Source organism: Amblyraja radiata, chromosome 1 (assembly GCF_010909765.2).
Source record: "Amblyraja radiata isolate CabotCenter1 chromosome 1, sAmbRad1.1.pri, whole genome shotgun sequence".
Lineage (NCBI taxonomy): Eukaryota > Metazoa > Chordata > Chondrichthyes > Rajiformes > Rajidae > Amblyraja > Amblyraja radiata.
The window spans coordinates 31,349,064-31,364,467 of NC_045956.1; the positions used below are offsets into that span (position 1 = coordinate 31,349,064).

The following is a 15,404-nucleotide window of genomic DNA, read 5'->3' on the forward strand; positions in this document are numbered from 1 at the left end:
TCCTACACTTCCTGCGGGATAGATTCCTTTCTTCCTCTCCCTAGTGCCAATCTGAGTTCCTTTGAGTTATTTTCTTCTTCATTTTCTTTTGACACTCTTTCCCTGGTTTCTTTATTATTTTTTATGTTCCTTTCTATCGGTGGGCTGTTCTTGATTTAGCATACTCCTTCAGGGTGATCAATCATAGAAACTTAGAAACATAGAAAATAGGTGCAGGAGGAGGCCATTCGGCCCTTCGAGCCAGAACCACCATTCAATGTGATCATGGCTGATCGTCCCCAATCAATAACCCGTGCCTTCCTTCGCCCCATATCCCTTGACTCCACTAGCCCCTAGAGCTAACTCTCTCTTAACTCCATCCAGTGATTTGGCCTCCACTGCCCTCTGTGGCAGGGAATTCCACAAATCCACAACTCTCTGGGTGAAAAAGTTTTTTCTCACCTCAGTCTCAAATGGCCTCCGCTTTATTCTAAGACTGTGGCCCCTGGTTCTGGACACTCCCAACATTGGGAAAATTTTTCCTGCATCTAGCTTGACCAGTCCTTTTATAATTGTATATGTTTCTATAAGATAATTTTATATGTTTCTATAAAATCGTTGCACTGCCTCCCATAAGCTTCATGAGTCAGGGTGATGTCCATACAGGTTAAGTTTCAAATATTCCCCAAACGAAGCAAGTAAATCTTTCTTGTCTGCGTCTTTATTCATGGTCGTTGTCGAACTGGGTTTCACTGGAGTGGGGGTGCCTGTAGCCCGGGGATGGTCTGCACCTACTGCAATATCCAAATCTAAAGTAGGAGTAGGCACCTTCCTAACAGGGAATTGCCTACGGGGAATTTGTTCTGCTTCCATGATACGGGCAATATCAGGATCAGCTATCTTATGACCTGCTATTGTCTCACCCTCAGCACCACTACTTCCTTCGCTAAAGGGATCCCAATATTTTGTACGGGATTCCTTTACTTCTCCTGCTGTCCATTTAATTTGCTCTGGCACCAGTTTATAAGGAACCTTACTCCTTGCTCCCTAGACTCTGTTCTACGAATCCTTTCCCAATGTCTCCGTTACAGGTTTAAATTTAGTAGGTGGAGTCAAAGATGCTGTTGACTCCACTTGAATGCCCTGCTCACAAGCTGCACAAGGTACCTTAGGACTGGAAATGTGAGATGGTTTGGAGGAAGGCTGTGATTCTATACCAAAAAACTCTGCCCATCTTTTTAATTCCCTCCCTTCAATGTCCACACTGTGTCGGGGCCACTTCCACTTTAAGAGTTGCCGGGGGCAACTCCCCTCCAACTCCTCTTCTCTGCTCCTGCTTTTAATATTTAATATCTTTCTCTTTCTCTTTCTTTTTAGAAATACCCAGAGAAGGACCAGCTCCCACTTCTTCGAGCTCTATCCCCAGCCTTGAGGCTGCCATCCTCCAATTTGTTAGCCTAACAACTTCTTTGTTCACTTTCCTCTTCGTATAATACACTCTCCATAATTCTATGTTCATTTCCTTCTTCGCTATCTCCACATTGCCGGATAATTTTCTCTATGTACCTTGTCCCCGTTACTGACTTCAGGCCACCCATCGGCCATAATTCACTTCTTAACTCTTTATTTAACTTTCCCGAAAATGTTCGTAACCTCTCATCTTTCAGAGGGAATTCATTACATATTATTAGTATGGGCTTTCAGAAGTGATATCCTTCTCCAGGCTATTCCCCATGTCCTTGTACAATAGAAACCATACAGATACAGATACGTTTCTGAATCACTCACACCTCACACCTCTTCAATAATTCACTCCTCCCTTTCAGCCTCCAAGGCTACCAAGATCGCTCCCGAACAATAGCCAACGTCTCCAAAGCGCTAACATATACTTTTTAGTAGCAATTTCTCCCACTCAAAATACTTCAATTTATCAGAGATAAATAAACCCAAACCATGCAAGCAAAACTATACCCAAGCAAGAAATTATAACACCTATTATAAGTAAACAGAAACACACTCCAATATAAACTACAAGCATTCACTTGTTATCACAATTAAATCACACACTATTTTAGGAGGAGGGGAGGAGGGGAGAGAGAGAGAGGGGGAGAGGGGGGAGGATAGAGGGGGGAGAAGTGAGCGGGGAGGGGAGTAGAGAGGCGGGAGGGGGGAGAGAGAGGGGAGGGGGGGAGAGAGGGGGGAGAGAGGGGGAGAAAGGAGGAGAGAGAGGAGAGAGAGAGAGGAGGGGGAGGAGGGGAGAGGGGAGGAGAGAGAGAGAGGGAGGGAGAGAGAGAGGGGGGAGAGGAGGAGGGGGAGAGAGAGGGGAGAGAGAGAGAGAAGGGGGAGAGAGAGAGGAGACGAGAGGAGAGGAGCGAGAGAGGAGAGAGGGAGAGAGAGAGAGAGAGGAGGAGCAGGAGGGATGGGAGAGACGAGAGAGATGAGAGAGGGAGAGAGGAGAGAGAGGAGGAGAGAAGAGGAGAGAGGGGAGAGAGAGAGAAGGAGAGAGAGACTAGAGAGAGAGAGAGAAGAGGAGAGAGGGGAGATAGAGAGAAGGAGAGAGAGAGAGAGAGAGAGAGAGAGACAGAGAGAGAGAGAGAGCCTTTTTACTTCAACCCAAACAACCATTTGCAGGCAGTGCTTTTTTCCTTCAAACTAACCATAACCATATTTTCATTTTCAAACCAAATTAAGGGTACTTACTCACAGCTGTGTAGACATTTGTTCAGTCATTCAGAGCTCAGACCTCCATCTTGTAGAGACTGATTGGGGCACACCACTTCCTGGTTTTATAGTCCCCCCCCCCCCTCCCACCAGCAGGAGCAGGAGAGAGAATGGGGAATTTTGTAAAAACATTAATATCTCTGTCATTTTTCATCAACGGGAAAAATCCTCAGCACACATACGGCGGAGGGGGGCTCTGAGCGAGGAGGCCAAAAATGACGGCCGTAGGTGCGGAGTTCTCTCGGAAATCGCAGCACAGATGGCCAAAACCGGTCAAGAACAGACTTTTAGTAATATAGATATGCGGAATTTCAACACGCTCTGCTAGGACCTATTAGCTTTTTGGTGCGTAACTCAACGTACGCAAATTACAATTCAAATTTAGTTCAGATATGGAATTCTCGAATGGATTAGAGTATTTTCAACCAATCTATACTCTAACTACCGAGTGCCCGATACCTTTACGAGGGTCCTCCCTTGTCTTTTCAGAGATCTGGATACCTCAAACAGGCATGGACTTCAACCAACATAGGCTCACCCGGTCAAAAAGACTTCTTCCTTTCCACCTGCTTGGCACTGGGTGTCAGGGCGGAACCTCTTCACGCTGGCAGTCGATGCCGATTTTTGGAGCGCACTTCCAATCTGCACCCCCAGCAACGACGCAGTGCTTAGCCGCTTAGCATTGTTACACCCAGGTCATCTTGAAATATCCACTCAATTGGATACCCGATCTGGGAAGGGCCTCGAACCTCTAGTTTTATTTTTTTACGGAATAGTTTTTTTGTTTTTTGTCAGCACCTGCAGCTACAGTCTACGACCAAGTTTTACGGGCCTTTAACCCAAAGGAGAGGGCCTTTAACCCAACCCTAGCAGGGCCTCTAACCCCAAAGGCACTAATGCCCCCAGTGTTTGCTAGACTATGTTCTACGATCTCGTTGGGACCCTTTCCCAAGCCCGCGAATGATCGATCTGCTCGGACTAGCGAAGTGACGAAAACCGATGCAAAAACTGAACCGTGGCACCGATTTCTGCACTCGCAATCGGGAACAGCTCAACACTCTTATGCCCCTGTCGCACTTAGGAAACCTGAATGGAAACCTCTGGAGACTTTAAGCCCCACCCAAGGTTTCCGTGCGATTCCCGGAGGTTTTTGTCAGTCTCCCTACCTGCTTCCACTACCTGCAACCTCCGGCAACCACCTGCAACCTCCAGGAACCGCACGGAAACCTTGGGTGGGGCTTAAAGTCTGCAGAGGTTTCTGTTCAGGTTTCCTAAGTGGGACAGGGGCTTGTCCCACTTAATCACAAGCTTGTGTTGGGGGGTCTGTTGAGATCCTGGGTGAGCCCCCAATATAAATATGCTCTTCTAAGCTAAATCCCCAGCCTAAACCACCGCGGGTTTGATCCTTGTCTCTGCCTGGACAAGCCCTTCGGCCTCATGCAAACAGAAACACTCCAAAAGGTCACGCAGTCCCAAGTGCTCTTCCAGAAGATCGACAAAGGATCTCGTGGGGGCTGCATTTTATAGGTCCTCGAACCATGAGGGACTGAACTACATAAGGGTGGTATCTTTACAATCCAATCAATCATATTAATTACATGAATACATTATTGACAGTTCCCCAAACCAATAACAGAATCTCCCATACATTGTTTCTAGGAGAAGCTTCAGGAAGGAAGCTAACTTGAATAATGCAACATTTACCCTGGAATTCAAAACAACCCTGCTAGGGCTTAACACTTTGGCCAATCAACAAACAGCAGGGTAACTGTCTCGCAACATTATTTACATTATTTACAATGCTTTTGAATTAATCCAATCAACCACGCATTTTACACTTCTTTGGAGGTCTTCTGCAAAAATCTCATTCATACTGACAATTGAAGAGACACTCATACATTTCTTATCTGCAACACTGATCTGTGACCTAGACTTACTGGCACCATTCAGCAGCTTGTCTTATATCTGCAGAAACACAGACTTGGCCAGGATTTACACAACCAGCCAGGTCGAGGTGGGCTGTTCTTTATCCTCACCATGTCCTCTACACAGTTACGTGCTTCACCATTGCTGCACCTGGAAGACCACAACCAACAACAGCACAGTCTGTCCTGGTTTGGAACTGAAAGACTGTTCCCTTGATCTTCTTTCAGTCACTTCCTGGAACTCTCTGCCCAGCACCACTGTGCAAGCACCTTCAGGAAAAAGACTTCTGTGATTCAGGAGGATGTCTCACCACAACATTCTCAATAGTAATAAGGATGCAAATGATTCACTGGCATAGCCAGCTACACCTAACTGTGAGGTGTTTAAACTGTTGAATTGGTACCGTTTTTGGCCGTTTCCGCCACTTTAACATAATTCAGGGTGGTTACTCTAAACTTTGCCTCCACGATATCCAAACATCATTTTTTAATTCATAACAATCACAGCCATGGACATTGATCAACATGGACTCTTCCCTTCCAGTCTTTCCAGGTGTGGTAGAGGTTCACCTGCACCTCCTCCAACCTCATCCATTTCATCCGCTGTTCCAGGTGTCAACTGCTCTACATCGGCGAGTCCAGGCGCAGGCTTGGCGATTGCTTCGCCCAACACCTCCGCTCGGTTCGTAATAACCAAACTGATCTCCCGGTGGCTCAGCACTTCAACTACCCCTCCCATTCCAAATCCGACCTTTCTGTCCTGGGCCTCCTCCATGGCCAGAGTGAGTCTCACTGTAAATTGGAGGAACAGCACCTCATATTTCGCTTGGGTAGTTTACATCCCAGCGGTATGAACATTGACTTCTCCAATTTCAGGTAGTCTTTGCTTTCTCCCTCCTTCCCCTCCCCTTCCCAGCTCTCCCACAGCCTACTGTCTCCGCCTATTCCTTTCTTTTTCCAGCCCCCCCCCCCCCCCCCCCACCGATATCAGTCTGAAGAAGGGTCTCGACCCAAAACGTCACCTATTCCTTTGCTCCATGGATGCTGCCTCACTCGCTGAGTTTCTCCAGCTTTTTTGTCTACCTTCCCTTTTACGGTATAGTTTGTGTCTAATACGCCCGACATGTCTGTGCAGAAGGTACACAAAAATGCTGGAGAAACTCAGCGGGTGCAGCAGCATCTATGGAGCGAAGGAAATAGGCGACGTTTCGGGCCGAAACCCTTCTTCAGACTGATAGGGGGTGGGGAAAGAAAGAAGGACAAAGGGAGGAGGAGGAGGAGCCCGAGGGCGGGCGGATGGGAGGGTGGGAGGAGACAGCTAGAGGGTGAAGGAAGGGGAGGGGACAGCACGGGCTAGCCAAATTGGGAGAATTTGGGAGATCAATGTCTGTGCAGAAGCCTTTATCATAAAGTCATAGTCATACTGCAGGAAACAGTCCCTTCGGCCTAACTCGTCCATGCCAACCAAGATGCTCCACTTACACTAATCCCACCTGCCCATGTTTGGTCCATATCCTTCTCAACCTTTCCTATCCATGTACCTGCCAAATGTCTTTTAACTGTTGTTTCAAATGTTGCTATGTTAGAAGTTTGCACAGCATTGCTTTGATGGGGAATAGTCAAAGACAGCTACAGAGTGATGAAACAAAAAAACAAATTGCTAGAGGAACTCAGCTGGTCAGGCAGAAGCTCTGGGGCATGGAGATGGTGGATGTTTTGGGTCAAGACCCTGGATCAGGACCGTCCTGCAGCAATTTGTTTTTTATTGTTCCAGATTCCAACAGCTGTACTCTCTTGTGTCTCCATGGCATTACGAATAAAAGCCCTTGTATGCATGCCGATCTGGATATCTTTCTAAACTAGTCCAATTTGCCTGTGTTTAGCCCATATCCTTCAAAATCTTTCCTATCATGTACTTAGAGTCATTGTTAGAATCATAGACCCATACAGCATGGAAACAGGCCCTTCTGCCCAGCTTGCAATTGCCAATGCAAGATGGCCCATCTACACTAATCCCACCTGCACGCATTTGACCCGAATCACTCCAAACCTTTCCTATCCATGTATCTGTCCGAATGTCTGTTAAATGTTATTATAGTTTCTGCCTCAAGTATCTCCTCTGGCAGCTCATTCCATATACCCATATATATGTGAAAAAGTTGCCCCTCAGATTCCAGTTTTGTTCCTGAGTCCACTGGCCACTGTTGTGTTCTGTTGTGCTTCATTCAAATGACATTGGGGGGGGGGGTCCCAATGATTTCACCAGAACCCAAACTGGACAATATAATGGAAAGGTAAGGTTTGCAATTTTGGTTCATCACTTTCCTCCAGAAAAATAAAACTTGTGACCACAGTTTTCCTGGGTAAATTTCCCATTGAGAATTCAACGGAAGCTCTGAGTTTTCGCAGTGAGTTTTGAGATTTTCCCTCTACTCCACAAATGGTTCCAAAGACTTCTCCTGAAAGCTTTTACATGAAATTTTTCAGCAAAAGGTGCAAACACCATGGACCCATTGAATATTTAACATCACAACTTTATAGTTCAATTGAAGCCACGATTCACAGTATTCTTGACATCATTTGCTTTGTTGATATTCATATTTGTGCAACTTATTAGAAGAATATTATAGAATAGAATGCCTTTTATTGTCATTCAAACAGCTTAGTTTACACAAACATCCATCACAGTGAATCTCCAACACCTCCTCACTGTGATGGAAGGCAAAAGTCTTATCTCTTCCCTTTGTTCTTCTCCCGCGGTCCAGCAGTCCAACTGCAACGTCAAGGCTAACTGAGGCTCCCGATGGTAAAGCCACCGGCGGGCGATGGTAAGTCCTGCGGCCGTTAATCCGTGCCGGGCGATGTTAGGCCCCACTCCGATTCATTTAAACCCCATGATTACAGCGGGGGAAGTTGCCGTTGCGGGTGCTCCGAAAAGCGGTCTCCCACCAGGGACGTGCGAGCTCCCGATGTTCCTGTCCACCGGGCCTGCGGCCGAAGCCTCCGAAACTCCGAAGTCAGGTCGCAGCCGTGTGCCACCACAGCTCCAATCGTTCCGAAGTCGGCCAGCTCCCGCGATGTCAGGTCCGCAGGTTCCGCGACTGGAGCCCTCAGGTTAGTTCCGGCCGGAGGCTGCCGCCGGCTCTGCGATGTTAGGCCCAACGACACCAGAGACCTGACAGGGAAAAAGTCGGGTCCCCGTACAGGGAAGAGATTAAACAATTTCCCCCCCACCCCCCACATATACACAGGTAAAAAAATAATAAAACTAGAATCAAAACATACATTTAACGAGACAAAAATTAAAAAAAGACAGATGGACTGCAGTCGAGCCACTGCCGTTAGGTGCCGCCACACCACAAAGTATATAAATAAATGTACATATGTTCGGAAAATATAAACATTTGATAATACCTTCACTTTAAGGATTATCAAAATCAGTTTTTATTCTCAATGTAATATTCCTTTTGGTGTAAAAATAGGAGAGTGCAAAGATTTTTTTCCCAACAAGGTCTTGTGTTGGTGCATTCAAGTGGATAACTGTCAAAAAATGTTTCCTAATTATGATTGGCGTTTATGATCATTGTTGTTATTTTTTCTCCTTTCAGGTTGACATTGGTATCAAGCTCCAGTCTTGCAAAGGATCTTGCGCTCAATCAGTTGTTTACAATATCAACAATGAACAGAATGCACAAATGGAGAAATCTCTTAATTCAATGGCTGGCCGAAGGCTTGAACAAATCGTATATAACAAGCCAGTACATAAGCTGAGTATCGTGAAGAAAGCTAACGCAGTAACTGGCTTCAAGTCTGCATCTGACATTAGTCTGAAATGTCCAAAATTCTGGGAAGAAATAGACATGGGGCTGTTTGGTTTAGATAATGATATCCCAGACGAAGGTTCTTCCATCTTCTTGGCCACCGATACCGGATCTACAAGCAAAGCTACGGATGTTCACACAGATAACATAACGAGTGGTGATGTATCCAGCACTCCTGGTGGAATGAATAGCACGAGAAGGGAAAATACACTCTTAAGCCATGGGATAAATAGTACAAGAAACGCTGATACACCCTTGACTCATACTGAGGCAGAAACCAGCAATGTGGCATTAAATATGACAAAATACTCAATCAAAGGAACTTTTTCAGAGAGCTCCCATGACGCAAGAATATATCCCTCCACAAGCGGTTCTCAATCAGTTGTGAAACAGAACTTCAGCAAAAATGCCAACTTTGAAACAGGTTATACATTTACAGAGCCATTACTCAGTTTAGAACAAATAGGCCAAGAGGCAATAACATTGCCACAAGACAGGAAAGGTTTTCCTGATAATTCAACGTTTACAGACACTGGTAGCTCGGAGGAATTTAGTGATTATTCAGATTTAAGGAATGTTGACGACTCTTATGTAATCAACTCCAATGAACCTGTCATCCCCTCAACCAAAGAGGTGACAGAATTCAAAGACCACGCATTGAACATAGAATCCCATAACAGTTTCTTCCAGTACGCAGAAGATTCTAATACCATGCACCCTTCTATCAATGGAAGCTTATTCTCAAACGATGAAATCACAGATTATGTTCCTGGTGAACATATTCACAATCTTAGCATGGAAAAAGTGCATAAGATTAAGAACTACATTGGAAAAGGTAGGTACAGTGATCATTCAGGTTAAACAAGTATCTTATTTTTAAAGATAAGGTATTGATTGTGTGAATGTTGTAATTATCAAATATTCTTGAAGTATGTACTTCTATAGGCTGAATAAGGTTCACAACCTATAATGTCGGCTATCCATAGATTGACACAAAAATGCTGGAGTAACTCAGCGGGACAGGCAGCATCTCTGGAGAGAAGGAATGGGTGACTTTTCGGGTCGAGACCCTTCTTCAGACCCGAAACGTCACCCACTCCTTCTCTCCAGAGATACTGCCTGTCCCGCTGAGTTACAACCAGCTTTTTGTGTCTATCTACGGTTTAAACCAGCATCTGCAGTTCCTTCCTACACATGTCACCTGTCCATGTTCTCCAGAAATGCTGCCTGACCCGCCGAGTTAGTGTCCCACTCTGTGTCCTGAGGTATTTAAGACGGGAGCAAAGGTGAAAAAAGAATTGGAAGAGTTAAGTAGTGGTAGTAGAACAAGAAATGAAATGTATTAGGCAGGACCAGACTATGAAAAAGTACATGAATATCAACAGGCAGGTGTATAGTGCATGTATGTAAAAACAAGGTTGGCGAAGCAAGGCACGATAGCATGGCAATATCAGAGATGTTGAGAAATGTGATTGCAATATTTCATTAGCAGGGGAAGAAGCAAATGGGATGGCATAATTCTAAACAAGGCAATCTAAACTAGAAGGCAATAATTCTAAATAAAGCAATATTGAGTCAAAGAGTAATGCCCCTGTCCCACTTAGGAAACCTGAACTGAAACCTCTGGAGACTTTGCGCCCCACCCAAGGTTTCCATGCGGTTCCCGGAGGTTTTTGTCAGTCTCCTACCTGCTTCCACTACATGCAACCTCCGGCAACCACCTGCAACCTTCGGGAACCGCACGGAAACCTTGGGTGGGGCGCAAAGTCTCCAGAGGTTTCCGTTCAGGTTTCCTAAGTGGGACAGGGGCTTTAACATTAAGGAGAGTTGGACAGGCTAGATGCAAAAAAATGTCCTCGATGTTGGGGGAGTCCAGAACCATGGTATGCCATTTTGGACTGAGATGAGGAAAAACATCTCCACCCAGTGAGTTGTGAATCTGTTGAATTCTCTGCCAAGGCAGTGGAGGCCAATTCACTGGATGTTTTCAAGAGATTTAAATTTAGCTCTTTGGGATAAAGGAATCAAGTGATATGGGGAAAAAGCAGGAACGGGGTACTGATTTTAGATGATCAACCATGATCATATTCATTAGCTCGAAGGGCCGAATGACCTCCTCCTGCACCTATTTTTCTATGTTTCTATGTTTCTATAACACATACACAGTTTCTTCCGCTCACCATGTCTTGCCAACCTTTACATTCATATATTTTATCAGCACTTGGTCCATAGCCTACCTTGCATCGGGGATTCATGTACTTGTCTAGATGCTTCAAGCATATTGTGAGAGTACCTGCCTCCACTCTATTCTCAAGCAGTGTGTTCAATTCTCAAGATGCTCAAATTATTTCTCAAATCTCCTCTTAATTTAAGCCCTTTAGTCTTACACACCATTTCATGGGGGAAATCGACCCTATCGCCTGTAATCATTTTGTACATCTTTATCAAGTTCCCCCCTCAGCTTCCTCTCCTCCAAGGAAATCAAATCAAACTGATCAAGTCCTTCTGTCACTCCTACATTCTCCTCCTCTTCCTTTCTTCTTCCCGCTCCCCCCCCCCCCCCCCCCCACCCACACATCAGTCTGAAGAAGGGTCTCGACCCGAAACGTCACCTATTCCTTCGCTCCATAGATGCTGCCTCACCCGCTGAGTTTCTCCAGCATTTTTGTCTACAGTCCTTCTTCATAACTGAAGCATATCTGAAGCATACTGAAGTATCTCAGGCAAGATCCTGGTGAATATCTTCTGCATCCTCTCCCATGCACCTTCCTGTAGTGTGGTGACCAGAACTTCAGACAGTATTCCAGCAAAAGTTTAGTAAAGTTCAGCCAAGACCTCCTTGCTCTTGCATTCTATGCTCCAGGTAACAAAGACCAGAACCCTATACAGTATGCCTTTGACACCACCCTATCTACTTATGTTGCCATCTTCAGGGAGCTTTGAAACAAGGTCCCTTCGTTGCTCAATGTTTTTCAAGGCCTTACCGTTAAGCCTCCCTAAAATGCACCATCTTACAATTATTAGAATTAAATTGCCTGGCATTGCCCTTCCCGATTTACCAGCTGACCTGTATAATTCTGTAGCCACGGTGGCAGGGCGGTAGAGTTGCTGCCTTACAGCAAATGCAGCACCGGAGACACGGGCTTGATCCTGACTACGGGTGCTGTCTGTACGGAGTTTGCACGTTCTCCCCGTGACCCACATGGGTTTTCTCCGAGATCTTCGTTTTCCTCCCACACTCCAAAGACGCACAGGTGCGTAGGTTGTTGGCTTGTTGTATGTGTAAATTATCCCTGGTGTTTGTAGGATAGTGTTAATGTGCGGGGATCACTGGTTGGCGCAGACTCGGTGGGCCGAAGGGCCTGTTTCCACACTGTGTCGCTAAACTAAACTAAACTACACTAAACTCTACCCTTTTCACGATTAACATCACCAGCTTTCATGACTCAATATTGAGTCTGAAATATCCCGACCTGAAACATCACCTATCTATGTCCTCCAGAGTTGCTGCCTGACCCCGTTGTTACTCCAGCACTTTGTGTTCTATGCAAGATTCCGACATCAGCAGTTCCTTGTGTCACCAACTTAAATGTCATCTGCAGACTTAAAGGCCTGTCCCATTTGGGCGTCATTTGTGCGTCACTTACGCGACATCCTAAAAATTGGTTGGCGCGTCATGACGCGCGCATGGCGTGTGGTGAGGCGTGGTGGCGTATGCAGTGATGCGCGGTAACACGAGGCACACCAGAATCTTGGAATGCTCAAAATCCTCGCACGCCACCTGGGTGACGTACCCCTTGCGCATGCTGACGTACTGATGTCGTACGCTGACGTACTGACGCTGTACGTGTAGCACGTGGTGACGCATGGTTACGCACGGTGACGCACGAACATTGCCTATGCTAATTTATTATGCGTCACCGTGCGTCAACGTCCGTAGCCATGTGCCGCCCGTATGCTGTCGGCACGCCATTTGCACATCATTTGAGTGCCACACCACGTGACCACCAGGGTATAAAGCGTGCGTAGTTTTGTAATTTCTTCACTGGGAAAATCCTTGCTACGGAGATCAGACTAAGTACGAATGACATCGCAAATGGCTCCCAAAAGAAGCAGGGCTCTCAAGAGCACTTGCCGTGCGACTGTCGTACTGCTGGACGATTTTCGTGCCACAGTTGTGCGACTATCGAGCGTCAGTCACTACCGGCCTGTCGCGTAAATGACGCTCAAATGACACCCAAGTGGGACAGCCCCTTTCCTAATCATGCCATTTACTGTTCACATTTAAGATGTTACTATTTCCAACAAACAGTGGTGGTCCCAGTTCCAATCCCTAAGGTACACCAATGGTTGGAAAATTCCAGTCACAATAACTACCCTCCATCATCACCCTCTCCCTCCTATCATCAAAAACTATTTTGGATCTATTTTGCCAATTTTCCTCGAATCCAGTGGTTTTGGACCAGCTTTCATGTGATTAATTCATTTGATTAGTACGGGTGTCAGGAGTTATGGGGAGAAGGCAGGAGAATGGGGTTAGGAGGGAGAGATAGATCAGCCATGACTGAATGGCAGGGTAGACTTGATGGACTGAATGGCCTAATTCTTCTCCTATCACTAAGGATCTTACGATCTTATGATGTGAGACCTTGTAAAGTTCTTACTAAAGTCCATTGAAAACACATCAACTGCCTGGTCTTCATCAATATATTTAGTCAGCTCATTAAAAAATCTATTAATTTAGTCATACAGAATCTCACACAAATAAATCTGACTTTCCAGGCGCAGATTCCTCCCGTCCCTCAGAATATTTCCTCATAATTTCTTGATTACTGAGACTGATTGGCACATAAATACCTGGGTTAGTATTGCAGCCAGTCTGAATCAAGGTATCGCATCTGAGATCTTCCAGTCATCTGTGGCGAACATTTTTTTTAAATTCATAGAAACATAGAAACATAGAAATAGGTGCAGGAGTAGGCCATTCGGCCCTTCGAGCCTGCACCGCCATTCAATATGATCATGGCTGATCATCCAACAGTATCCCGTACCTGCCTTCTCTCCATACCCTCTGATCCCTTTAGCCACAAGGGCCACATCTAACTCCCTCTTAAATATAACCAATGAACTGGCCTCAACTACCTTCTGTGGCAGAGAATTCCATAGATTCACCACTCTCTGTGTGAAAAAAGTTCTTCTCATCTCGGTTTTAAAGGATTTCCCCCTTATCCTTAAGCTGTGACCTCTTGTCCTGGACTTCCCCAACATCGGGAGCAATCTTCCTGCACCTAGCCTGTCCAATCCCTTAAGAATTTTCAGGCACATGGAACTGCAGATGTTGGTTTACAAAAAAAAAAGACATATTATTGAGGAGTACGTGATCATGAGGGTGTGGAGAAAGTGAAGGCTCACAGACTTTTTCCTAAGGTGGAGGATTCTCATGTTAGAGGACACAGGCTGAAGGTAAGAGGGAAGAGATTTAAGAGGAACATCAGGGGCACCTTTTTCACTCAGAGGGTGGTCAATTTCTGGAATGAGCTGCCAGTGGAAGCTACAGATGCGGATGCAATTATGACTTTTAAAAGGCGTCTGAACAGATATATGGATATGGATGGATATACGGATTAGAGGGATATGGGCCAAATGCAGGGAAATTAGCCCGATAAGCCAAGTTGTTCAGCTTGGACAAGGTGGGTCAAAGAGCCTGTTTCTGCGCTGTACAGCTCTATAAGTCTATTAAAATATTAGAGTAACTCAATGAGCCAGGCAGCATCTCTGGAGAACACGGCAACATTTTGGCTTGGGACCTTCTTCAGACTAATTGTAGTCGGGAGAAGAGAGATGGATGAGAAGTGGGGATGGGACAAAGCTTGGTAGGTGATAGGTGGAGGAAGGAACTGCAGATGCTGGTTTAAACCAATGGTAGACACAAAATACTGGAGTAACTCAGCGGGACAGGCAGCATCTCTGGAGAAAAGGAATGGGTGACGTTTCGTATCGAAGGGTCTCGATCCAAAATGTTTCTCTCCACTGATGTGGCCTGTCTCGCTGAGTTACTCCAGCATTTTGTGTCTATCAAGTGATAGGTTGGTATAGGTGAGAGGGGTTTTGGATTGGCAGATGGTTGGACAAAGGCCAGAGGTGTAAAGACAAAAAATGTGATATAAGGGATAAGGATAGAAGAAGCGTGAACTGTGAAGCCAGAGGAATATAGGTGGAAGGGGAGAGGGAGAAATGAGTGGAGCACAGGGAATTGGAGCCTTCGATATCCTTTATCTCCGGGTTGTAAGCTAACCAAGTGTAATATGAGATGCTGTTCCTCCAGTTTGTGTGTGGCCTCACTCTGGCAATGGAGGAGGCCAAGGACAGTAAGGTCAGTGTGGGAATGGGACGGGGAGTTAAAATGGTCTTCAGTGTTCCAGCATTCTCCTCCATTGACTCCAATGGAAGCCTAGGATACATTGCATCAGACCATGGAGATTAATTCACCTTCATGTCCGCTAAAGCATATAATGCTTCTTTTAATCTTAACATATTCTGGAATGTCACTGTTGTAACTGAAATTTCCAACTACACATGTCGTTCACAATTGCGATGACAGATGAAAGGCATTAATTTAAGACCTAGCCTATGTCTCCTGCCTCTATAGAAACATAGAAAATAGGTGCAGGAGGAGGCCATTCTGCCCTTCGAGCCAGCGCCACCATTCATTGTGATCATGGCTGATCGTCCCCAATCAATAACCTGTGCCTGCCTTCTCCCCATATCCCTTGATTCCACTAGCCCCTAGAGCTCTATCTAACTCTCTTAAATCCATCCAGTGATTTGGCCTTCACTGCCCTCTGTGGCAGGGAATTCCATACTCTATGCACAGTATACTCTTTTGATCCCAAGTGGGCATCACTCTTTCCTTGGTAACCTGGTTGCTCTTATAGTTTAGTTTAGTTTAGATTAGAGA

At 45.6% G+C, this 15,404-nt stretch overlaps 1 protein-coding gene across 2 annotated transcripts in view; it reads left to right on the top strand.

Moving 5' to 3' along the window:
- LOC116972229 (fibrinogen alpha chain-like) overlaps positions 1–15,404 on the top strand; it is a 37,563-nt gene that overhangs the window by 13,713 nt on the left and 8,446 nt on the right. For both annotated transcript variants that reach the window (XM_033019691.1, XM_033019681.1), the window contains exon 5: positions 8,234–9,281. In XM_033019691.1, the coding sequence (XP_032875582.1) occupies positions 8,234–9,281 (1,048 nt within the window). The remainder of the gene's footprint in view (positions 1–8,233; positions 9,282–15,404) is intronic.